Here is a 26,683-nt window from a genome sequence, read left to right as displayed (position 1 = left end):
TTATTTATATCCAAGCAGTATGGACTTTCCAACTTGAATTTCTTTATCTAACTTTTAATTTCTAAGCTCTTACACTTCTGAGCAATACTCCTTCAGCATTTTAAACATCCGTGGATTTGATTAATACACTGCCAGTTTCCTTCTCTGAATCATTAGTGAATTTAAGAAAAACTAATTGTCATCCCTGTGGCACCCTGATGTACATCCTCTCACAGTGCAGCTTGGTTACTATTACAGGTTTGCCCAGGGTAGGGAAGGAGGACCTGAGGTTTTTTGGTCATTGCTTTTTCAGTTCAATATAAATTAGGCAACATTGAGACAAAACAAATGCTTTCCAGTAACAAAGTAGCATGAATTATCTACCTTAAATGACAGAACTAAATACAATGTCATATTAACGCTGCTTTACTTACATTTCTGAACCAAAGGAAACTGCACGAAGCATAAAACTAAAGGAAAGGCTACAAGCCAAGTTATTTTCCATCTGAAGAATTACTTTATCTATCTACATACTATTAACCAACATTAAGTCTCATTTTAAGTCCATTATAAAAGGCACTGCTTGTGCTTCGAACGTACCAGAGAAAGCAGCTGGCAGCTGAGGGCAGGTTACTGGAAGACGGGCCTCACGCAGACACACATTTTCTGGAAGCACACGAAGTGTCTGCAGCCCGTCCACAAACACCATACCACGCTCACTTTGTGCAGCACGTGATGTGGCAGCAGGACAGGGGTTGAGCAGCCCATTTTATTTTACTTCCCTTCCCACTGCTCGTCTTGCTCTCTGCCTCCCTCCTTTGTGAGGGCAGCTCTGCCACCAGAAGACCTTGCCCTGATCTTGGTTGCTGGAAGACTCCAGAGGGACACATGAATCCCTACAAGTTGTTAGCGTTTCCTTAGTGAAAACGTGGCACTGCATGACTCATCTACAGATTCATCTAGCAGATACTACTGCCAGAGCCAGACCAGAGGTCCATGTAGCCCAATATCCTGTCTTAGACAGTGACTAGCAGCAAATATTTGGAGGGTGCGTAAGAATGGTACAAGCATACCATAAGGCTCCCCCCCCACCAGCTTCCAGCAAGCTGTGGCTTAAGACTTCCTGTGCCAGAGATTCTATCTTTGTGTTTAATTGCCCTCGATGAACTTCTCTTCCATGAATTTGTTTAATTGCTTTTTGAACCTATCTAGACTTCTGGCATCCACAACATCCTGTGGCAATGAATTCCAGTTTAATCATGTCTTGCATGAAAAAATACTTCCCTTTTGTGTAGGAAATTACTTCCTTAAAAACAAAACAAAACAAAAAAAACCCCTACCACTAAGTAAGTCTACAACTTCTGGTAAAATATTGCCGGGGCTTGAAAAGAAATCAGTGCATTCAGCTGTCCTCTCTGGCCCTCTGTAGAAGGTTACTGCCTGAATATTAGACAAAGCTGCTGGTGGAAAAGGTGAAATGCCACATGGCAATAGTAGAGCCCTATATGAACTGGGAACCTGCAGTCAATGAAAAAACAGATAGGTTGTCTATGTTCTGTTGAATGCACTTGAAAAATCCTAGATTTGTTCCTTGCTGTATAGCAAGAAGAGGTCTACATTCTGAAGAGTTTCTGGTGTTATACTTTTATAATTCAGGTGCTGCAACGCGGTATAAATTATCATGAAGAACATTGCTCTCTGCCTTGCTTGTACTGTTATTTGCTGTTGTGTTCCCCCCTTATTAACTAACAATGTTTCAGGCCCACAAGAAATAAACTGAAGTATAGAGAAAGAACATAGAGACATTATATGAAACCTCTTCCCATTTACCCCTCCTTTCCCAGTAACAACTCAAACAGAGCAGTCTTTCTAAACACTGTTTTTTTTTCCTAATACAACAGAAGTTTGGCAAACTGTACCCTCTTTCCAAAAGTGAAGTCCAAGGATGCTACCAGGGCTGATGATCATCTCTGTAACAAACCAAAGTGATGATGGTCTTTGCAGGAACAAGAAGAGACATGGTCATCAGCAGTTCCTCCTTTCTGCTAGGTAGAGCATTAAAAGGGTTGACTAATTCCCTATCATCTATCTTCCCAATCTGCAACAGTGCTTGCACCAGGAACCAGTTCACTCAATGCTATAAATAGGTCCTTAGTTATATCAGCTGAACATTACTTCACTTAACCCAAAATGAGCAAGTGGCTACCCTGCAAGGTTACACACAAATTGCTGGATTCTTACAGGGGCACCTCTCACAGATCTTGTGCCATACATGCCAAAATCATTTCCCTATAACCTGAGGGAGAATTTGTTAATTTTCTGTGGACACAAAACGAATATGGGGAGGTGCTGGAAGGCTTCGAACACTCAAGTTCTTTAGCCTCTACTCTTTCTGCCAAGTCAGAGGGTTAGCAGCCTAAATGAACGCAATGCTTCCACCATGAGTGAACCTTTTTCCAAAAACCCTCCTCACAAGGAGCCTCCGCATTTCAGTTCCTTTTGATAACACGCACTGCCAACTTGCCGCAAGAGCGAGACGTGGGGCCAGCTTCTGCTTGGATGGGTGACAGTAACTCGATAGCCGGAACAAGAACAAGACTCAGCCTTCAGTTCTCAGGAACCCAGGCCCTTCCCCTCCATCAGCTGGAGGCAGAAGTACGCCCCAAACCCATTTTATTTATAAGCGTGGCTGTGTTCTCTATTCCTGGCAACTGGTGCTCGCGGCCGGTGGCCTGGGACAGGCTGGAGCGGGGAGCTCCGGGTCACCTTGCAAGTGGTAGCAGCAGCTGCCTCCTGGATCAAGCGCTTGCTACCCAGCAGCTCAGGACCGCTCTAAATTAAGTCCTCTGCTCCAGTCCCACAGCAGGGAGGGACAAAACACCACGGCCACTGCTGCTGAATGCCTGCTGGCATCCAGCAGGGCTCGCTGACGTGTCCCCTCAGCCCGCTCCTTGTTGGGACAAGCCACCCGAGCCTGGCTTCCCTGCGGCAGCCCCTGGACCATGCTTGGGCTCCAGCTGCCATGATTTCCCACAGAACTACGGCGTAGTAAATCAAGCCCTCGGTGGGCCACTGTCTCTTTGTGGTAGTGGCACTCAGCTTCTTTCTTGGGAGGCATCCACACCTCCGAAATCCCCCTGGGCTGGGCGCTGAGGGTGCTGCAGGCCCGAGCAAGGAGGCTGCGCCGACGGCTGGCGCTCATGTACCCCGGAGGAGCAGCAGGGGAGGGAGGGGAATGTGAAGTGTTGGGCCCCAGCTGCGAGCTCCTCTTGGTTTTGTTTTAGGGTAATTAATGTTCCCTTGAATAGCGCCAGGCCCTGGGCTCCTGTTTCTCTAGCTTTCAATGCTATCAGCCAGGCCGGGGGGGGGGCTGCGCTTCCTGCCACCCCCATTACAGGAGGCAGAGGGGGCTGGAGCCCTCCCGCAGCCCCTCACTCTGCTATGGACAAGAACCCTCCGAGGGCCACCAGCCCCTGCATACTTATTGATGCCGCTGTCCCTGAGACAGCAGCACACCGTCCCCGATCCCGCCGCCCCTCTTTCTTCTCCCCTCTCCCAGCCCGAGCTCCCCGCGCGCCTGAATTGGACGCATTCCCCCTGCGCTCCCAGACGTCTCCATCCCCGCGTCCCTTGACAGAGCAATCATTTATCAAGTTGTTTCACGCGTTGTCGGGGAGGGGGGCCCCGGGGGACGGGGGTTTGTTTCGTCCCTTTGTTGAAGCTCCACAGGACCGTCCAGCTTAGTCTCCAGCCAACTGCTGAGAGTTGCCGGAGTCCAGGAGCAAATGTTAAAGGGGCTGCCTTTCATCTGCGTGCTGATCCTGCTGCCTTTTCATTTTATTCTTCCAGCTTCTGGGATGTTACTTGCTTGCACGCCCCCACGCCCGCCCTGCTATCATTCTGCATGCATGTTTTCAAGGGAGCAGGAGTTTATTTTCCATGTGCTTGTCTCTTCGCCCCCCTCCCAGACCCGCAGTCTCTCCTGTCACCAGCCCGCTCAGGCTCTGGGAGTTAAGATTTACCACTGGCCCTTTTCTCATCCCTGAATGTAAGATATCATAAGCCAAATTTGGTTACAGGCAAGTCCTGCCCATGCACCTCATGTCTTCCTTGAGTGCGCTTAGGACTACCGCAGGCTTTTATCCCCTCTCTCTCCCCTCATGTGCCTGAGAGATGAGCAGCTTTCTAAACGGTATCATCAAAATACTTTTTTTTTTTTTTTTTTAAAAAAAAAAGAAAAAAAAGGAGAGACTTCTGGCAAAAGAACTAAGTAACACTAAAGGAAAAAAAATGATGCTTCAAGCGTTCTCATGCTGTAAATGTTCTTGTGTTTTACACATGTAGGACTGGAAGGCAGATGATCTGGTTTGCATTGCGGACTGCCCAAGGTCACACAGGAAGCCTGCGGCAGGGGTCACGTAACCCCTCGGCACAGCACCACACCTCACCTGCCAAAAGAGAGCCCTGCCCAGCTCCCAGACCCTGCCTGCACTCATTAACCAGCCACCAACGCCCACAGCATTCCTGGGAGGAAGGAAACATGGAAAGACAAATGCATTAAACCAGGGACATCTACCTGTATCCCGAAACAGAGCTCATCATTACCTGCCTGCAAACAGATGAATAAGGAGAGAGGTGCCCAAAAAGGCATGAATCCAAACAAACCATTCCTGTCCTTACACCAAAATGCATGCAAAGTGCTCGCAAACCTTATGGCTGCATTTATTTTTGGAAAACTGTGGTTGTTAGTTACAGTTTGTTTTCTAGCAAACTGCCAAAACTGCCCTCTGTGCTCGAGCATGAGTATTTCCCAGCTATAGCTTGCTGTTGTCCTTAATTTAAAGGCTTGACAAAACCTTCAAGGCCAAAAAAAATAATCTTACTTCCTTAGTAGCTAAGTGGCCATTGTAAATTCCACACATTTCACAGAAGAGAGGGCAGGAGCTGCCCAAGATCTGATGTATTCCTCTCACCACCTTGCCTCCATAACTCTTTCTTGCGGAGGAGAGCTGGATTCATTTGCTTCCCAAGTCAATCAACAGAGTTCATGAGTCAGCCAAGGGAATGCTGAAAAGCAAGAGGGTATGCTCCTGCCCCCAGGAACTGATTACGCTGCCTCTTAATTGTTCCCAGATTCTATTATTCCAAGGAGACGGAGCAGCTCCAGCACCAGCCAGCTTGTTGAGAACATCCACTCCACACAGCCTACCTCATCAGGCATACGGAAATTTGCATTTTTCCAAACCACAGACCTGTTAAGACTACAACGGTTATTAAAGAGAAAAACCTAGGTCTGAAGTATGCCCATCAGAAAAATAAAGCCATCTGTCTTCTGAATCAGTGCTGCAGATTTTAGAAGCCTGAGTCTTTTGGTTAGCACACGATCAGAAAGCAGGACAGTTCAGATCTATAATCAGTATGATGTCTTGATCAGTGATATGCGGAGTAATTCCCTCCATTCTCATTCTCTACCAATTCCAGTAGCTTTAATGATTATTTTCCCCCTGTTCCCTCCTTTCCTCACCTAAATGAGCACACCCTAAGCTGCATTTCACTATTAACTCATTGTTAACTGGAGTATTTTTTGTTTTTACATTGCCATACAGCCTCACTCACTACTACTACTTTTACTTTGTCCCTGCAGGTTTTTGCCCCTCCAAGGCAGTTCAGGTGACAGTGTGTGAAGCAAATCCTACGTTTAGGACTGCAGAAACAACCTGAGGTCTGCCCCATTATTTATACCCTTTATAATAGCTATTAAATGAGTAATCACATACTTCTCCATTACATTTCATTCAGTACATGGGAGACTGTGACTAGGAAGGAGAGACAGCTGTTCAATATTGATTTTTATCTTTCTCATTCTTTATGTATCCCTATGTCTAATTTACTACAAGCCCTGCCACCAAATAAGCTATTAATCGCTTCATAGACCTTTTCCTGTGGTGTTCCTCCACATAGCATCTCAATCAAATGAGCATGAACTCTTTTCTCAACCTATTTACAAGTTAATGATTTTTAACCTGATTTGACGGATGAGAAATCAAAAAAGATAATGACCAATTGCTTGCAAAATTCACTGCTCAACTTAAACATCCATCAGCTGCACCTCAATCTGAGATTGGTCCTCGTTCCTTCAACCCCACAGAGTCCCTAAAACCCCATGCTTGGGGGTTTGATGGCAGGATTTAGAACAGCAGAGACTTTAAACTGTTGTTCTTCCCAGGACTGTGAGAGAGTGGGAAGGTAGCAACGTACCCAGAAACAGGGAAAGCAAGGAAGAGAAAGGCACCCTGACCAAAGCTGCCAGGAGGACCTGCACCACAGGCAGGCTCTTTCTTGTGGCATCGGTCTCTTGTTACCAACTTCAGCAGCAAGACCTCAGTGCTTTCTAAAGCTACAACATCATTAATACATCTTCAGAGAGTTTAACACCGAACCTTAAATGCCACCAAGCACTACCTGGCATGACCTCACTCTGCCATTTTAAATTAACAGGTCTCACCAGTTCAGCTTTGTACTGGCAGTACCCACTGTTGTTCTTCAGTGGGCATAAACACTGGCTAATTCAGCAAACAAAAACCACGCCCCGTGCGGAGGGAAGCACAGCCCCAATCTTCTGCAGCACAGCTGGGGGTGGAGGAGTCTTTGTCCTGTCTTCAGTTGATGCTGTAACCTGTAGGGCACATCCGTGATGCCACCTGGGACCCCTTGCCAGCCTCTCTGGGCATCCCCTGTTCTCCCCCAGCTCTCACAAGATCTTGGTAAACAGCAGTGTTACCACAGCTGGGGTGGAAGCACACATCCAGAGCTGCTTCAGAGAGCACTGCCACCAAATACATGTAGTGGGAATCCACCTTCAAGAGTGTGAAGTAGGGCGAATGAAGGTTTCTTGTCAGAAAACTGGGCACAAAGCCAGACTCTGAAGTCAGTCTGGGTCCCTGCAACAGAGATGAGTGCTGAGACTGAACATCAGTATGCTTCTGTCAGCAAAACCCTCCCCTATTCCTTTATGCCTCGTCCATTCCTTTGAGGGTTCCGTTGTAAGACTAAAACAGACCACCAGAAATATTCCAGTTAAAAAAAAACAAACAGGAATTTAGCTTGAAACCTGATTTTTTTTTTTTTCCCCACTTCATAAGCATAGCCCCACAAAGTAAAACTAGTGGACAAAAAGGGACTGCAATCTCTTAGGTGAGGAGCAAGATTAAAAGAGGGAAGAGCCAAGGATCTCAAAGCTGCTTTGCCACTGGAGAGCATGCCATGACACTACACGTGCACTTAACCAAAAGACAGCCCTTTCTTTTCCTGTAGCAGCCCCAGTCTCTCATTTCCTGCCCACCTTCAAACTTCTTCAGTAAATGAGGTGAGAACCATATAGCTAACAGCTTCATTCAGTGCTCAGCCTTGATTTATACTCTCAGCACCATCTGTCCTACAAAGTGAGCGCTGCCATTCTCCCATGGAAAAAGCATGTGACCCTGTAATTAAAAACGATCATCATCTGCAGGTACAAGGCGATGGATTAAAGGTTGCACAGGCAACTGTAAATCTATAGTTTCCTGTCAAGTAATTGAATTTGTAATCGTTTAGCATCAGATTCAACACAGAAAACAATAATGCACAATAAAACCCTCACTATCGTGTCGCAGCAGCGTTTTGAAACAGACACCTTCTCTGCCACGGCTACCACTTGAGCTCAAGTACAAATTACATTAGCAGGCAAGCAGAGAATATTGCTCTTTGAAGCACTCACTACAGGACACAAGCACTGAAAAGCATGCAGGAACAGTTCCATTTTATGGGCAGCCTACCCAAAGGCAAGTAGTTAAGAGATTTTTTTCTCCCCCCCAGAGCTAACAGTTAGTGCATCACGTTGTAGTTAGCAGTTGGATTTTCATGGTTTCAATATTGCTTGCACCTGCCCTGTTAGAAGTTTGGGATGCTGTTTCTAGCTGGTGACATTTTCTATACTTGCAGCAGCACTGAAGGAGAAGCATTATGGACATTAATTAGGCATGCTGATATTTTCATTTTTAAAACAGAGTCAAAAAGCGAGGTTTAAGTTTGGTGTCTTGTGTGAGCTGGCTCACTCAGTTCCTCTCCATCATCCACGCAGAAACACCTTCAGAGTGATTCATTCTAGTCTAAAATAGACTCCTCTCATCTCTCAAAGATCAATTTCTCTCCACTGACAATGACGAAACCCTGCACAATCAGTCTGACATGACAGTCCACTTTCAACACTAAGTTATTCTTGCTCATTTTCTCATCCCCACCACTTAGTCCAAATCCTACACCATGCCATGGCTGGCACAACTGTTTGCTGGGCCACTCTATAAGCCAGCTCATAAAACTAACCCAGGTGAAAAATAAACTGGAGGGAAGGGAAGTTGAGTGGATTTATTTATTTTTTAAAAGAAATCCACCAGCCAAATCAGCTCCCTGACTCATCTGAGTGTGGCCCCACAAATATCTAAGAAGTCTCACTAGGGATGCAAGGACTAAAAATCAACAGCCAGAGCTCCTGGGCTATCTGTTCTCAATTAAAAAAATAATCTTCCTGCCTAGTCTAAGTTGTTCCTAGCAAGGCGACAGCTGCTGTTTCTTGTGCTCCTTACCCACAGGTCCCATTTCGAATGCTTGCATGACGACTCCTGAAGTGAGGTATCAATGCACAGGCAACAACCATCCCTCAAAAACAAGCCATTCGCTACAGAATGAGAAAGGGAACTGGCAGTTTCCAACTGCCCCCTATTATCAGTTCCAGTCTGAGACAAGGTTCAAGAATCACCAGTCAAAGGTGTGCAGCCACCTCAGAACTAAACACCCTTGTTTCCCACCTCCTCCCCAGCCCAACCTCAACTTTAGCATTGTTCAGCTCGTTCTAGACCATGCCTTGCTAAATATTCTTTTAAAACATTCGTTATGACAATTCTGCTCTCTTTGTGGAGACGTGGGAGAAAAGAACAGAGAAAAGCATTACGCATCCTCCAGGCCATGGTTAACCTCATCTACTGTTGGCAACAGTCCTGATCCAAGCAGAAGGTTATACTAGAGACTTCCAGATACCCTTTCTGACTATGTATTTTTCATGATGCTACATTGGAGTCCCCTTATCAGTCTTTCCTGAAGTCATCTTGACAGGCTTTCCAGTCATAATGCTCTTCACAGATGATTTACACCTTCAACATCTCAGTCTCCATTTGGCATCACCCCTTCCTTGCTCAGCTGCCTCCTCTCTGTTCTCTCTGCTCCACGTGTCACATAGCACAAAGCCAGAGGCACACCGTGAAGGGTTAAGGCCAAGCGACAAGCACAGCCATTACACCCAGGGTAGGACAATACTACACTCCAGCACGACCAAATGAGTGTGATGAACAAGCATTTGGGGTTGGATGCACGCGTCTATACGAATGCTAGGAGGTCCAGACAAAAGTATGGCTCAGTAATGTCCAACACACCTTGGACCTTTGATGGAGACACAAAGGTACCCAGGCTGAAACAGACACAGGCTACAGCACATGGTACTCCCTATCCTGTTTGTTTTGTATCCGGAAAGTAGAAGAAATACATCTGGAAGATCAGGGTGGTCCCAGCTATGTCTGACAGAAAGGCCAGCAGGGGACAGGATTCCTCCTCTTCAGTGGAGGAAGAGCAAGCTGCTCTTGCAGGGACGCACGTCAGGCCTGTACACCCTTCCTGCAGGGCGCACAGAGACTCTCGCTGGCCCTCACTCTGGGCAGGAGTCCCAGAGTACAAATAAGAGGTTGTATTTGGCAGCTGGGTATTTCTCCCACAGAAGGGCTCTGCCCTAGATAATGTCAAGCATCTGTCCATTAGCCAGAAAACGTCACAGAAGGAAACATCACCCCAGTCCATTTGCTCCTCTGCTTCTAAGGAAGCCAGAAACATCCCCAGGCAGTTCAGCATCCCCTAGCCATCCTGTGCTCCTCACCCTGCCCTTGGCAAGCCACCAGGCTAGGCAGGCCAGGGTTCACAAGCAAAGCAATAACTATTGTGCGGCCAGTTCTTCAACATCCAGGTTCATCCTCCTGGCTCAACCGTGTACAATGCTGCTATTTTTTTTTTTTTTTTTAATTCTTATTGTAAAGTGGTAGTGGGGAGTTGCATGCTCAAGAGAAGATGGGGGAACTTGCACAGCCCCTGCCATTTGCTTAGCCCAGGCACAGCTTCAAGCACTGCTGCAATTGTCTAGAAATCAAACAAGTGGCTGATAGCGCCAATTAACACCTCCCAGCAGAACAATACCTCCATCGCAGCTCGCCCCATTCTCTCAGGAGCTTAACATATTGGCAGCCTCAACGACTTCTCTCCCAGACAGCAGACAAACAGCAATGTGGAGGGAAGAGAGGAATCAAGGTGTACCCAGTGCCCTACCACTAAGAGAGGCATCACCCTTTGCTCAATTTTTTTGCTAATAGCTACAAGCTAAGAAGTTTTGAGATGGACTCAAAGAATACAGTGCCACCCTTCAAAGAGGTGAAAAAGAAAAAAAACCACATGACCAATCTAATCAAACAAATGGGGAGATTTAAATTTTCTTCTGATGAATAAAGAAGCAATAAGCATAAGAAATTACTTGCCTGTAAGTCATCTTCTTTAAGCTTCTTATGTAAACTTGTATTTGCAAGTTCAACCACATGCAACTGCCTTGCATTACAGGGCCATACTGCACTGCTTCCACAGCACTCCATATTCAGTGTACAGATTGGGTACCACATCAAGCAGAAGTCATCTCTAGTTAGCAAATGGGATATCACAAAGATAAAATTCAGCTTCAGATGAGAGGCTGTTTTCCGCAATTACAGAATGAATCTGGAGTACATCAGCTTGAAACCATTGGACTTACTCCAGATTTGCACCACTGTGCAGCATTATGCCTCACAAAGAGCAGAAAGGGACAACTTTTTTTTACTCAATATCTTGTTTTATTAAAGTAATAGGCTCGTGGAGGGGGGATTCCAAGGATTAAAGCAAAGGCAAGTCTGTGGAGAGGTAATATCTTCTATTAAATCAGCAGATTCTGGACTGGAGCTTTTTTCTTCTTGCCTTTCCCCCAAAACTTGTTCTACCTTTTAAAAGTTATCCTTGCTAATTACAGTCCAGGGCGACATTGCCCATCTACCCTAAGACTTCTGCATCAGTGCGGCTGGATTGATGGCTGCAATTTGGGCACATTCCCAACACAGACAAGGCCTCGGGCTTTGCTCCTCACCAGACCCAGGGAAGTACCTCTGCTAGGACAGACCGGTAATCCCAAACCAGCTCAGCTCCCCAGCCTTCCACCACACCCCAAGGGCCTTTGCCTCAGAGGTACAACATTGAAATGCTAATCCAACTTTGTAAACCCATAAACAAAAAACAAAGAGGAGGACAGAAGAGGGAAAAAGCCTCCCTGAGCTCCATCCTCAAGCCAAATCGCTGGCATTCAGGCTCTGCCCGGTAGAGCAGGATTTTCCCCACGTGAGCATGCCTCAAGGACTGGTATCAAAAGTGCTGGCAGGCAATAATATCTTTATGGTTAGATGCATTTAAATGGCCACTTCTACCACACACCAGAATACTCTTTGTTTCAGAAGGTCTTCTCTGAAAAAAAATAAAATATATATTTTTTGCAACAACAGGCCAGGCACAGACCTGCTAGCCTTACTCACTGCTCTTTCACAACAGAATGACATCAAATATTAATAACACTAAAACCTAAATGGTTTCTGCAGCTGGGCTGAAGACTGACCCTACAGTGTGCTAACACATTCTTTCTCCACCTCCCCCAAAACGCACACTTTTCCTTCCGACGCCTGCCCACAACTTCCCAGGGACCCAGGTAAAGAGTAAGGTGGATACTGGGGCTTGGGGTCTCCTCTGGATGGTGTGGGGTGCACGGAAAGGGCAGGAGAGGTCAGCCCGAGAGGCAGGCAGGTCTGACAGCCTGTGAAAGGGGAGTATCAGGGATCTGATAATAGGGACGTGCTATCTCCGGGCTCTATAGCCCTTCTCTGGGCTTACTCTGATCATCTTTCAAACCATGTCAGCATACCCAAGCCTGCAGATAGTCAACGTGGGGGGGATCATTTCTCACAAACAAATGCTCCCTACTGGACAGGTCATCGCAACCATCTAATTACCCCCAAAGCTGTCCTTTTGTTTTGCACCACCCCTGTTTTCTTCTGCCTCCTGCCCTGCTTTCACAGACAATTCAGGCTGCCTGTCGTGTGGAAGCCAGGTTTTAAGGACAAAGCAGTGCCTCAGATATTTATCCTTCCACCGAGAATTGGACAACTGAGGGCACCACTGTCTTCAGGGGAGAGGAAGAGTACAGATCCAGCAACGGGGACTGTAGGTAAGGGAAAAGCCATCCTACATGCCCCAAATGGAAGAGCAGTGATTCTTTGCTGAGGTAGTTGAAGCCAGCCATGGTTAACTTGGGCCAGAAGGTCCAAGGGCTTTTTACTGCCAAGTTAAGTCTTGGATGACAGTGAAATGTGCTTAATTTGACAGTTTCATTTTAACATGTACGGGCAGAGTCTAGAAGGCGACAGCAGCAAGGGAGCAGCACTGCATTGCTATAAGGTGGCTGCTTTCCTGCTGCATCAACCTAGCATTCAGGGCTAGGAACAGAAAATTATTATTGGTGTTCACTATTCACCCTAGTGATAAAACAACCAGTATTCAATGGTGTAGCAGTATTCTTACAAGTGCAGGCAGAGTTATAAAACATTAGCATTTCACTATAAATTTCAAGCTGTGCCACACCTTTGGCATTACAGAAGCTGAGAGCTCAGGTACTGCACTGGGGTTGGAAAACACAGGGAAACTCTTTACTACTCTTTGCACATTCATTTTTAAATCTTTAATAAGATTGTGGCACTATTATGACTGTGTCCTCCTCAAACAATAGGAGATTCACTTGCTTGTATTGCTGTAAACTTGAGCAAAGCGCAGTTTTTCAAGCATCCACTGAAGAGGTAGAGAAAAATAGTTGACCAACATGTTTAATTAGTGGTATCCTGTCAAATGCATGAGATACCTGGCTTGCTTGGGGCTGCACATCAGTGGGGAGGGGGAAGACCACTTTGGAGGTGCAGGAGACCATCTTCTGATCTCTACTTGACTGTTTCTCCTAAAGGACTGTGAAGTGCATCATTTGTCACTGATCCTTTGCTCTTCATCATGTGAGACAAAGCTGTGGCTGGTTTACAATGCATACCTGGGCACCAACCTCCATAAACCCAGCACATTCTTTGGGCTGTTTGGGGCTAAGACCTTTCAGAAGAACACTGCCATACACACAAATGGATCACTGACCCAATAGACCAAACCCCAACTGAACTGGAGGGTAAAGCTGCCTATCATCTTCTCTTTGCAAGGCTATTGATAAGAAAGGACCACCTTGGCTGTCCAGCACTGACTGCACCACAGCCATCGCCCCCTTCTGCTCACAGTCCCCCCATTGGAGAAGCTGCCCTCTCCATTTCATACAAGTGCACCCCAGGCATGCAGGGCAGTGAAGGGTTAATTTAATTAGTTCTCTGTGTGCTCAAAGAATTACAGGCAACTTCATTTAATTATTAAGTAGCCAATCAGGTAATCTCTGTATCTGATTAGCACGCTAATGAAATAATGTCTTCCAGTTCAAAGCTGTCATTCCAATCAGGAGGCAGCCCTTCAGCTAGAAGGAAAAGCTGGCCAGGTTTCCATGGGCTCCAAGGCTTTTGGATTTTGGGGAGGGGATGGGAGCAGGGAGATGGAAAACCTTTCCGCCTTCCCTCTCTCGCCTCTGCCTTTGCAAGGAATATAGCACAGCTCTCCCTTCCAGACGGGCGAGCACATTTGCTCCAGAGAGGCTCCCTGATGCTCCAGGCAAGCGTCCAGCATCACCACCACGCGCCCCTTCCCTCGCGCTCCCCCATGCCCAAGAATACCCCAGTTGGTCGGGAACCAAGAGCCCGGAGAGCGCGAGGCCGTTCGCGCAGCGCCTAGGCACTGCCAACCGAGAGATCTGCTAAATATGTGGGGCATGACTCTGCTATGGTCCACATGGGAAAAGAGTCACACAGCAAAGCCATTATAGCACTAAGAGGAAGCCAGAAAGCCTCCTCCCTCCCTCCCCCACGCCGCTCTCTGCTCCTGTGTCATATGCAGTTATTTCCAGCCTGGGGAAAAGTGCAAGGCGGCAGCTGTCACACGAGGCAAGGACTTGCCCCTTTTAAACAGGGATTTCAGGACTAAATGACCCATTACAATTAACACAGCTGCAAGAACTGGGACACTTCCACACAGCCCGAGAGGGGGTTTGGCGGTGGGGGAGGACAGGAGGAGAAGCAGAGGGTTAGGCTCGTACTCCCAAGACCTGGCATGGAGTCTCCGACCCCTCCGCTTCTCACGTATTAGCTCAGCTGTCCTCTCCCAACTGCTGCGGCTCAGCCTCTCCCCGGTGCCAGCAGCCCAGCTACAGCGCTGAGCCGTGGTGAGCAGCCCAAGCCCACCACAACACTTTCTGGAATGGCCCCTTGCGCTCCAGGCTCCTGCTCAGACCCCTTTTGCTCTCCTGGGCTGGAGCAGCACAGCTACGCCCATGCTAACTTTTAATTAGACAGCCCAGGTTTATCACAGTAGCTGCAGCAGGATGTGGTTCAGCACGACCACGCCACCCGAGTATTTACCCGCGGAGCCCAGCAGACGATGCTGTCCAAGCTCAAGCCTACACTGCTGCGAGTGTTCTTCTGCATGTCCTCTGCTGCCAGTTTAAATGCTAACTCAGCTAATATTGTCACAGCTGCCAGCGCGCCTTTGCTTTGTAGGGCAAGCATCCTCATTTCTGAGAGCAAGATCACCTTCCTGGTGACACTTGCCCTCTCCCGGCACGTTTCCCAGGAAAAGAAACACAGCCTCCAGGACGCTCACACCATGCAGCAATAGTTTTGCTAAGCCACCGCACCGAAAATGAACGCGCTTACAGAGAGAATCCCAAGAGGGAGCAGAAAAATTGCAGGCAGTCTCCAGACAGCCAGCTAGACAGCTGGCTTTCTATGAGAACGCTGAAGTGTTGACACTTTTTGTTGACCCTTTTTTCCTGAGCATATCCCAGAAACAAGAAAAAGGACTGCCAAATGGGAAGACGCATCTCCCTCTCTTCTCTCTGCTGACTGCGGCCATTCCAAGTGAAGGAAACTGGTTAGATCAAGAAATTCAGGCTTGGACAGCACAATGAAGCATCCACTAATAATCAATCCCTTCACAACAGCCTTCCTGCCAACTGGCTACAGACTAGGCAGTGATTATAAATTGTAGTTACTTCTCTGAGGAAAAACAACAACATCATATGGCGATCCTTTAATTCTGAAACCAGTCCCGCTTGCAAAAAGACAAGTTCTCCTAAATACCCATTCTGAAAAAAGAAAAAAAAAGAAAAAAACACAACTCAGCCCTGAAATCCAAAGCCTGGATCCTCCTGGCTCATACTTTGCTAACTACAAAGAGATAAAACTTGTGTCATTAACGTTAGCCAACATTTCTGAAGATGCTGAGGGGGGAGTTTGTTGGCTAGGAAGATACCATCGTTGCCCTCGTATTCCTGAGGTCCTGCTACCTCAGGAAACACACACGGCAGGGCCTGCCGAGGCGGTCCCGCTTCACCACTTATTAACCAGCACGCAGATGCAATTCGAGCCCGACTGAAGCACAAGCAACTGCAGCAGCCACCTGGGGACCAGCGTTCCCCGGCAGCCGGTGGCAGGGCACATTCCAGCCCGGTCCCCCGGCACTGCAGCAGGGCGGGGAGGTGCAGCATGACCTGATCTCCACCTCCGATAGCACTGAGCCCTTGTCCCAGCCCCTCTCGCCGCCACCCTTGCCACGGCCAGGCTACAAAGAGCAGGGTGCAGATACCCAGCCACACACGTGAAGGGACTCCCTTGCAACGCCATGGCTATTTACGGATCAGCCGCCATCCAAAACTCCCCAAAATGAGAAAGTCCGGGCGTTTGGCAGGTCAGGCGCTTACTACAGCGAGTGGTTTGTTCCGCCGAGGGACTCGTAACACCCTCCCAAATTACACATTGCCCTTTACAGGACACCGCAGCAGCTGGAATCGGCTCCCTTCTCACATTCCTTAATAAGCACTTCCATCGGAGAGCAGGGTGGATGTAGGGCATCAGCTGCAGTTAATCATAACCAAGCACTGTGCTCCCTTTCTCCATGCTCCACAACACTATCTGCGGTCTAAGAATATCCAGCACCACCCTGCCGGGGCAGGGGGAGTCGAGTGCTCCGAGCTCCCCGGCACTGCAGGTCTCCCTGTTACAGGAGACTTTCACTCTGCCTCCCCCAAGCAACAGCCTTCAGCGGGGCCCCCAATAGCTGGTTGAGATCCTACAGATCATGGAAAGATAATCCATTGCGGTACTAATGCACTACTGCAGCTGTCCATGGAGAAAATCCCCTTTCAACCAAAAAAAACCCTCAAGCCCTTTGATCCTCTCCAACACACAATTATCTTAAGGGCAAAATAGTCTTCTGTGCCTCGGCACCTTGTATCAGGCTGAAAGAAAAGAAACCGAGACTGCTATTCCGTGTTTATTCTACACGGCTGCCCTGTCCTACAATCAGGCTCCTTCAGCATGGGCAAACAAATCCCGGTGGAGAGATGCCTGCATATGCTGGATGACCAGTGCCTAAGAGAAACTTTGGGGGGTGGAGGGAGAAAATGAAGTGTGCTTTGTGTTTCTTTTTTGAAAAAAAAAAAAAAAAGAAAAAAAAATGAATTTCTAAGAAAGACTATCAGACAATTTTTCAGACAATTTTTTCATGATTGTTTTTGTGAGCTACAGTCAACTACACTGAGATTAAATCAACTGATTTCAACTGCATGGTCAGGTCTGACTTCAGAAGGAGCAAAAAACTACCATCAAAATTTAGCTTAAAGAAAAAAAAAGTTTAAGTTATCATTCTGGTTAGAAAAGAAATACAGCAAGCTTTCATTCAGTGCCAAAAACCAACCCCCAAAACCTTTCACAGAGGCTTGTCAGGGCTCTTCCCCAGGTGCCCCCCTTGCTGCGTGACCTCTTGCTACCTGTGCAGTTTCGCTCCACCTGCTACCCCCGACTGCAGGGTGATAAGCATTGCTTTCAGCAGAAGGGTCAGCTATAAAAAGCCCTTCCCCTCCCCGCTGCCTGTTTCCATTCCTGTGCCACTGCTTCAGCCCTGCTGGTGCAGCCCTTTGCAGGGCTATGCACCAAACCACCTTGGGGAGCTGGCCCCAGTTAAGCATAACTCAAAAAAATAAAATAAAATAAAAAATATATATAATTTTTTAACCCTAGTGAGCCATTTTACCACCATCAGTGAAGAATACGGGACAAATGCTTGAGAATTCACATCATCAGCTTTTAACAGACACCAAGTGTGAGCCCACACTAACAAAACAGCAAAAATGGCCATCCACTGAACAACACAAAATTAGAAAAACAATACAAAGTCAGTTCTCTAACCCCCTGAAATCCTTCAAATTTCAAAGTCTAGTCTTGAGTACCTTTATGTCAAGATTCTCAGAAAGCTGTTTAAAAATCCCAAAGTATTACGGCTTGTGCACATTTCTCCATCCATCTGCCATTAATAACTTCTGAATTCGTCTGACTCAGCTATGAGTGATGGAAGTGCAGAGGTCTTGAAAACAGTTTCTATACAGGTTGCTCACCATATCTACCTCCTGCACAATCACCCCAAACACATGTACAAGCCCGCTTGGCTGCTCAGGGCTTGGCTAGCAGTGAGTTGCACAGGATGAGTAATGAGCTTTACAGGAAAACAAGGGAAGAGAGGAAAAGCGAAGAAGAGCATTGGAATAAGTTAGTCGTGGGGACATATGAGGCTGTCCAGACTGGGAACCCGTATGAAATCATGACAGATTTTACTTTTAAGTGCAATGTCATTTGTCTTTCCCTTTTACAGTGCCTATATTACTTATTCGGGTGTCTTGATGCAAGCTATATAGCGGGCCTAATTCAGCAAGGGTTAGGTCGAAGCGAGGTCTTAAAATACCACAGAAAACATGGCAGGGGTCTTGCTTACTGGGCTTTCTTCCTTAGTTTTTCATGTTTGAACCTTCACAGCACACCAGAAGAGGGAGCCTTTCACTCCTCTCCCACGTTCATCATTTGTTTTATATTAGCAACAATGACAAGCTCTATTAAGAGTCAAGCTCTTAAATTGAACTCTTACCCTTTGCCTCCTAAAACAAACAAACAGAAAACCCAAGCAAGAAAGAAAAAGCTCTTTGCTTTGTGTTATCGATATATAAATATTTTTTTGCTGCCACAACTTGCTGAGTACAGGGTTCACCAGAAATGAAGAAGCCAGCTTTGCCTTCCAGTCCTTTGGCTGCACAAAGCTCTACCTCCTTTAGAGCAGGCTTCACTGGAAAGAGCCAGAGAACTAATGTCTTTACCAAAGTGGAGGAAAAAGACCCTCCAACGCTCCTTCCACATCACCAGCCCCAGGACCAAACCAAGCCAAGGCTGTAGTTTTAAGAGCTGTTTTGGATCCACCTTGGCAGCTGATGGCCTCCAAAACCATGAGGTCCCACTTGCCACTGCTGTGTCCCAGCATCATTCCAAAGCACCCGAGAGCCACAGCACCAGAAGCAGTGCTAGGGCAAGAGCTTGAAACACAGCAGGGTCTCCCTTTGGGCAGCAGGAGCCCATGGCACCAAAGCTTCAGGTCCCACAACTGCCTTAGAGGTGCCTGTGCCATCCTTCCCGCAGGGCCTAGCGCACCAGCTGGACCACAGCAGCTACAAAACAAAGGCCCCACCACCCTGTCACTAAGTTACTACTTCAACATAGTTAAGAGCTGAACCAGTTTAAGTACACCTAGCATGAAGAGCTTGTGCTGTTCAAACCACCCATAGGATGGTGTTAAACTGGTGGCTGGTCCCACAACAGAGGTGGTCTAAAGCATGCCCCTTGTGGTTCACGTCTTTTGGTATTCGCTACCATGGAGTATACTAGCAGCATTGTTTTTTATTCAGGGGAAAGCTGGCATTTCAGCTAGGCATTTATAAAATGTAAAGAGTTTGTAAAGGAGTTGCCTGCCGCGTGTGGCTGTTGGGCCACCTCTGAGCAGCGCTCGCAGAGCAGAGACCTGGGCTGCAGTAGGGCCTGTAGCGTCGAACTACTCCCCTGTCCCCCATAAAGGCCAACTTAAAAGCACAGACGTACACAAATTGCATGGAAACACAGTAAAAACGCATGTTCTGGAAACGAGCAAAATGCACTAAAATCACTTTTCCCTCTCAGCTGTTTTCTCCTCCTCACACAAAAGGCTGCAAACCCCTCCTAATTGCAGGAATACTCCACCTCGCAAAGCCTGCTAGCCCGGCCCTCCTTCCAAGGAACTGGGGAGAACTGGGACACAATAGGAAGGAGACTTGCTAAAGGGAATAGATCTGTTAAATTAACACATTTTCTGTCAACCAAATCAGCTGCCCCCAGTGCCATTGTTGGTGAAACAATGGAGACCCCAGGAATGGGCACCCATTAAAAGGAACAAGCCTGCTGAAAGGATACACTCTAAGGCACAGTGTTGTGTGTTTAACAGGATTCTCTACTGTAAGGAAGGAGGAATCACTGGGCTGCATTGTTCTCGCCATCACAGCAGATGCTGTTTCTGCTGGTAACGAGGGGGAAAAATAATTTTCATAAATACCTACAATAAGACTTAAACTATAAACTTTTAATTCAGGAACTTTTAACTCCCTGGCTGTTGTTGTTTCTCCCCAGCCCTTTTCTTGCAGAGATTTTGCCTGAAAGAAGTCTATGAAAGCATCCATTGCCATTACAAAAGTTAATTCTTCACCCTTCATGCAGGCACTTAACAGATGCCAGGGGCAGAATGGCACAGCTCTGCGGTATTATTTGTAGGGAGAGAAAGACCACAGTTAAGCAGGTCTACACATAAAGCTGCAACACTTTTAAGGTGTTACTTTTAGCTGGTTTAGTTGGAGCAAATTCCAAAAAGAACAAACTCGAGGCCTAATTTAGATGCGCTATGCAGAAGTTTACATCAGCTTCATCAAATTGGTACAGGTTTGTGGTAGTCAAGACTCTGTAAACAAAGCAAACCGCTAAGTCAGATTTAAGTTACTACACACAGCATATTTTTTTTCCTAGCAGGGAAAGATTTACACCAGATTATCTTAAATTGGTTTTAAAACAAATTCAGCTTAAACCATTTAGCTTGTGGGCACACAAACATTTCAGCCAACAGATACAGTTTTCAGTCAGTGGTGTTGCTGGAAGAGGTAGTTAGTTGCCTCCAACCAACAACACCGTAGAAAATCTGTGATTATCAAACTCTATGTACTCTTATCCAAATCTCTGAAATTTATACTCACTTCCTCTTTCTGCCTTCAACTGCTACAGTCGTTCTCTGACTTCCCTGTCACCTATGTCAGATCCATTCAAAACGTTGCTGTCAAAATAACCTTCCTTACCCATTGTTCAGACACCCTTTTTTCTGCGCGCAGTCACTTCTCATTTCTTTTCAGGGGCTTAAGATAATGTTTTAACTCACGTATCAGCCTCCTAAACCACCTATTCCTTTTTTTTTTTTTGTATCCAATTATAGTAGAGTCTCATTATACAAAATGTAAACACTTGTTAAAAAGTTCAAGATCTACAGTTGTGAAAAATGTGACTTGCATTTGAAATGTAAACTGATATAATGCTTTCCAATTTGCAGACCACTTGAAACAACAGCTCTGAGAAGTATCTCTCTGCCTCCCCCTCCATTAATCTCAATGAACTCTAGAGCCCAATACTGACATTCAGAGTGCTAATGATTCTATTATGAACAGAATAAGTAAGGCAGCAAAAGCCAAGACCAGCAACGTAAGAGCTGCGGCTGGAAGAGATGCGGTAAGAGGGATGAGATGTTGCAGTGTCATCAAAACCAAACATCAGTGGGACAGGTAGGAAGAACAATAAAACAGTACCCACTGTACATTTCATTCTTTTTTTCCACTTGATATTCAAATTTCTAAGATGTCTACCACTGATGGGCAGATGGCAAGAGGCACATCCTGATGCCTGAAATACTCTACAGAGAAGGTGCTTGAACTAGCTTGGACTTACCTTGTACAAGTAGAGCTGACCTACACAAATTGACTTACATTTTAGCTAGCTTGTTACACCTACTTGTCACATTTATCTTAATTAGACCCCAAGTGTTCCCAGTCAGGAACTACCTGGCCTTCTCAGACCTCATATGACATAGCGGATCAGTAGGTGCCGTAGATGCTACTGTAACACAAAGAACAATGCAGTACTGGGCCAGAATAGCCACTGAGGAGGGAAGGCTTAGCACTCAGTTTCGGTAGCACAGTGCATACACAGTTAACACCAGACACACCACTGGCAGAAGAGGAAGGCCATGCACTTGGTGCCGTGGATCTCAAGGGACCCAGCCAGAGGACAGAAAGCAAGGGGCTCCAGAGAAGTTTCAGTAGGACCTAGCAAAACAGGACAGCAGAGGTCAAAGTGCATTTGGCCATCCTCTCCTCACCAGGAAAAAACGGCACATTTTCCAAAGTACTAAAATTTGAGTGCACCTAAAGGTTAGCGAGTTAAAAGGTTTTGGCTTCCCAAGTTCTACCTGGTTTGCAGGGGTAGAAGAAATCCCCTGCTCTGTGCTCAATCCTTCACACAGCCACAGCCTGCAGGCAGCAGCACAGATCCCCCTTCTCTCCACACTCTTCCTCCTCCCCCTGGGGACCCATGGGAGCAGTAGTAGCCACTGGTTTGTAACAGCCACATCATATTCCCTGACAGAAAGAGCCTGTTCATGGGCTGGTATGGTGGATACTGTGCTGTAGGAAGAGGAAGGTGTGCAATAGCAGCAGTGCCCAGTCTTTGGGCAGCAGGAGAGTAGCTAAAGGTAGAGCTAGAGCCTGAAGCGTAAGGAAGGGAGAGGAAAAGATGAAAAGCATCTTAGAGCCACAGTGAAGTTAGCAGCAGAGGCAATTTGCCCAAAGGCGCTTTTAAAAACCACAGGAAAAGATTTATGTTTTCCCTACGTAATGTGGCTTTTCCCCTTTTCCAAATAAACTAAGTTAACAACAATGTTTTGACTATTTTCAAGCACGTTCTCAAAAGTCACCTCCCCTCGACCTACCCAGGCAGAAGTTCCCAAATGTTTTAGCCCAGAGCTCCCAGGAGCACATGCCAGAGAGCTGGGTGGCCGCGCCACGCTGGCTGCTCTCCAGTTCCCTTCTTCTTTAAGTTGTGCTGAAACACGGTTGAAAACATTAAATTTTCTCCTAATACTTTTCTACCCAAACAATCCCCGCAGCCGCCAGGATGATACGTCTGTCACAGAGGGAAGGGCACGCGTCCAGGAGACGCTTTGTCACGAGAGGTGTCCCGCATTACAGCCCGGTCTCGAAGAGGAAAACAAAACGCTTCCTATCATCACATGCACCGACCTGACTGTGGAAAGCATCCTTTCCGTCCAGCAGGGCAGGCCATATGAAATAAACACTTATTTTTAAAAGTGCCCGGTATGAACAGCCCCTCTCCCAACTGGAGCGCTGTTGGAGCAGGTGAGGACAAACCCGCCCCACGCAGGTTTCCCAAGGCACTGAGCAGGAAGCCACAAGCGAAGCAGCAGGGCGAAAAGCCCACTTTGGAAGCAGCGTGGAAGTTTTGCACGGCAGATGGCTGACACGGCGGCCATTTGAGGGGGCGGCGGTGGGGGCAAACTAAAAAAAAAAAAAAACGAGTCCGCTGACAGCAGCGCCCTCGGGTGCAGCCCCACAGGTGGACCCGGCCACGTCCTGGCACACACGCGTGTGCTCGCGGCTGTCCCACTGAACTTTTGACCCGGTGTTGGCTGCCCCCTCCCCAGCCCACCGCTGCGGCCGGGGTTTGAAAAGCGCAGGAGCCCCGCGCCTCCTCACCAGGCGCCTGCATCTGCCGGAGCCAGCATGGGGGCCGCCTGCGCCCACCCCTTCCCCAGAACAATGCCCAGCGCCCGGCCTGATGGATGCGCTCCTTTATTCCGGTTTTGGACACCCCTTCCCCGGCCGCTCGCTGGTCCAGGGGAAAAGAAAAACAAAACATCTGCTTCCCAGGTTTCTGCCGCGTGCAGCTGCGGATGGCAGCCCGCATCTGGAAGCTTCACTTTCTTTCGGACCAATAAGTGTAGGGCAAAAGGGCTGCGTTTAAAAAGGAAAAAAAAAAAAAAAAAGAAAGAAAGAGCTCTGCGCTGCCTCGCTGTACTAAAGTCCCCAAACTTCTCAAATACCACAGGCAAATCTGCTTGGTATGAGAGGGATGGGTCCAGATGGCCTATCATTACCGAGCCTTGCAACAAAATACGGGCAGACCTACCAGGAGAGAAATCAGAGAGAGGGAAGAAAGAAGAAAAATTAGCTACAGCTTCTTTTTATTTTTATTTTTTTTAAACATATGGAAGATCAGGTTTTGTCTGCTCTGGGGACTGCCGTGATTGCGGCAGAGACACTCTCACAGCGTGCTAACATCAGCGTAACCGGGAGGGCAGAGGATACTTGTTACAAACAAATCAGGGTTTGTTTAAAACTTTTGCCTTTGCAATAATGTTCTAAGAGTTCAGAACCAAAGCCACCTGAGATACGTAATATCAGCAAAAAACAGATCCACCAGGCAGGTTTTAACTAGGGAGGAGAGCTCAGCCCTCCCACCATCAGCAAGAGCCGACATCAGAGATGAGGGACACAGTCGGACAAGCATTTGCCATGAACCTCCAGCAGTCTGAGCATCAGCACCCTTCAGACGAAACCCCCAGCTGCGTGAGCTCTCCATTTCCAGTTCGACACAGAAAACACGCTTGCTCAAGCCACCTGTTTTACTTGGCATTAAAGCAGAGCAGGGCTTGCACCCCTCAGTTGCCCTTGGTGGATGGTATCTTTTGAGGGAAGGGGCAGCAACATCTCAAACCACTTCCCTTCAGCCACAAGCGGTCCCTTCAAGAACCAAAGCCAAACCAAGAAAACTCCATTTGCGTGCACAAGCACAGCTTGAAGCCTGTTGGCTGGCCGTTTTGTCCTCCAGCACTGCCTCAAGTTGTAGCGTTCCCTGAAAGCCCAGAACGACCACCTCCGTTTCATTCGGGCACCCCACAATGCGAAGCCCATCTCGGACACCAGAACACCAGCTCTTAAACAAGTGGGGAGCCTCCTTCCCGCAGCTGAGTAAAGTACAAACCAAAAGTCTCCCACAGCAGTGCTCTCAGAGAAAAGCAAGCAAACAAACAAGAAGCATTTTAAGTCCCCTCGCTGGCCACCAGTTTCACGCCATGAACTGTTGGTGTACGCGCTCTGTGCAGCGTGCTGCTCCCGTATCCCTGAAGCCACGGATGGGACTGGAAGAGGCACCAAGATGGTGAACTTCAAGGAAGAGCAAGTCCCTGTGCTGCTGGCGGCATGCGGGGAGGAGGAAGATTCACTCCCCGTGCCTTTGGACGCCAGCTTCCGACAGCTGAATCTCTCCTGACTTTAACCGTGGTTTCCACCGTCCCTCGCAAAAATCCCATCCTGTAAAGCTTTAAAGCCCGTTTGTGCAAACCACCACAGGCACGGGTTCTGGCGACGTTGTTGGTGGGCCAGTCCTCGCTCTGCATCCTGCGCCCGCTCCTCATCCCCCAAAAAGCAGGGGCAATTTGTCCCAAGCGACGGCAACTCCCCCGTCCCAAGCGTGCTCCAGGAACCAAAGGGGAGCCCACATTTACTTCGCCTGTGAAGCAAGCCAGATGCTAATTGCCTCCAAAGGTGAAAGGCTAGTGCCTCGGCCCTTTTATCATTGTAAATTCAGGTTCCTTCAAGACTTTGCGCTGCTGGGCCCGGAGAGCCTCCCCCTTTAATGGGTTTGCATCAATAGGAGGGGGAGGGGAGTTCCCTTTCGCAAGAAGTTGCATCATTGAGAGACCTTATCCCCTTTCAAGATTTCGCACCGCATAAGGGATTCCCCCTCTTCAGAAATTCACATCCTGCTCAAGGAGTTTTGCTCTTTAGGGCTTCGCACATCCTATTGAACTTTTAAGCATCTTTGGAATTCGCATTCAGGGGGGCAATTACTGTCTTAAAAAACACACGCCACCGCGTTATTCACCCGGTTTATTGCCGATGTGCCGGCAAGAATAGCTTTTCACAGCCAGCACAAAAGCTTTCCCACTGCCGGGACGCACTTTGTGGGTAACCCTCGCGGCCGGAGCAGGGCACACCGGCGGCGCGCTCAGCCCCACGCAGCCCCCAGCCCGAACCGAACAAAAACACGCACCCGGAGGAAAGTTGGGGAAGAAAAACGCCCAAAAGCGCCCCAAAAGGCGCCGGTCCCGCGGGGCGGAGGGCGAGCGAGGTGCCCGAGCCCCCGGCACAAAGCGCAGCCAGGCGGGGACCCCGGCCCCAACAAAGGGCACGGCCCCCGCGCACCGGGGGGACCCCGGGGAGGTTGGGGCTGGGGGGGGGGCCCCGAGCCGTGCCCTCCTCCCGCCTCCAGCATTTGGGGCCGGGCACGGGGACCCCCCCCAGGGCACGGGGACCCCCCCATAGCTTTGTGCGGCCGGGTGCCCGGCGGAACAATGCGGCCCCGCCGGCACCGGCACCGGGGGAAGGAGGAGGGGAGGGGAGGGAGGGGGGTGCTCGGGGAAAGTTTTGGGAGTTGCGGCGCGGGGCCGGGCCGCGGGGTCTCACCTCGATCTCGAAGTCGGGCAGGCGGAAGGCGGTGCGGAAGAGCGAGCAGAAGTGCGCGATGGCCGGCACTTCCCACCACGAGCGGAGCTCGTCCAGCGCCACCGCCGCCTCCGAGCCGCCGGTACCGGCCACACCGCCTCCTCCCCCCCCCCCTCCTCCTCCTCCTCCTCCTCCTCCTCCTCCTCTTCCTCCGCCGCAGCCGCCGTCCTCCTCGGGGCACATCTCCGCCGGCCGCTGCCTGCCGCTGCCTGGCTGGGCGGCTGGGCGCCGCGCCGGAGCTGAGCTGGGCTGCGCTGAGCTGCGCCGCGCTCCGCCCGCCCCCCGGCGCCACGCCGCTCAGCGGCCGCCCCCCGGCGGCACCGCGCTGCCCCCTCGCTGCCGCCCGAGAGCGGGGCGGGGGCGCTAGGGCCGGCGGGGGCGCTGCTGCTGCGGGCGCTGCGAGCACTGCGGGCACTGCTGCTGCTGATGGTGCTGGTACCGGTACCGGTGCTGCTGCTGCCCGTGCCGCGGGCGGCCGCCACTCCGCGGTCCCATCCCTCCGCCGCCGCCCGCCCGCGCCCTGCCCGCAGCCGGCGCGCCACCGGGAGCAGCTGGGCGCGGGGCGGGGGCGGGGCCTGGCGCCGGCTGAGCCAATGGGAAGGGCGCTGCCGGCCCGGGGGGCGTGGCCAGGAGGGCGCGGAGGGGCGGGGGCGTGGCCAGCGGGGGGGGCAGCGCACGAGGAGGGGGCGGGGCCGGCGCCGATCACAACAACGGGGCACCCGCGCCCGCACGGCCACGCCCACAAAGGGGCGGGGCTAATGGGGAGGGGGCGTGGCTAGGCGCGGGGTGGGCGGGGCTATCCCGGGGTGGGCGTGGCCTCGGCGGTGCCGGCAGCACGTGGCGGCGGGGCTGGCGGGAAGGGCTAATTAATGAGGGGGGCAATTAACGAGGGGCCGCGCAGCCCCATAGCGGGGT

At 49.1% G+C, this 26,683-nt stretch overlaps 1 protein-coding gene across 3 annotated transcripts in view; it reads right to left on the bottom strand.

Annotated features, from left to right (window-relative positions):
• CECR2 (CECR2 histone acetyl-lysine reader) overlaps nucleotides 1–26,309 on the bottom strand; it is a 96,531-nt gene extending 70,222 nt beyond the window's left edge. Inside the window, exon 1 of one of the 3 annotated variants that reach the window (XM_038185182.2) lies at nucleotides 25,730–26,309. In XM_038185182.2, coding sequence (XP_038041110.2) covers nucleotides 25,730–25,951 — 222 coding nt within the window. In that variant the 5' untranslated portion in view covers nucleotides 25,952–26,309. The remainder of the gene's footprint in view (nucleotides 1–25,729) is intronic. The other 2 variants (XM_072040041.1, XM_072040044.1) reach the window with 2 other exon arrangements.
• Between the last annotated feature and the right edge of the window lie 374 nt (nucleotides 26,310–26,683).

The sequence above is a fragment of the Anas platyrhynchos genome, chromosome 1 (assembly GCF_047663525.1).
Source record: "Anas platyrhynchos isolate ZD024472 breed Pekin duck chromosome 1, IASCAAS_PekinDuck_T2T, whole genome shotgun sequence".
In the NCBI taxonomy this organism is placed as follows: domain Eukaryota; kingdom Metazoa; phylum Chordata; class Aves; order Anseriformes; family Anatidae; genus Anas; species Anas platyrhynchos.
The sequence above is the reverse complement of the archived record's forward strand: the minus strand, read 5'-3'. Positions and strand labels throughout refer to the sequence as shown.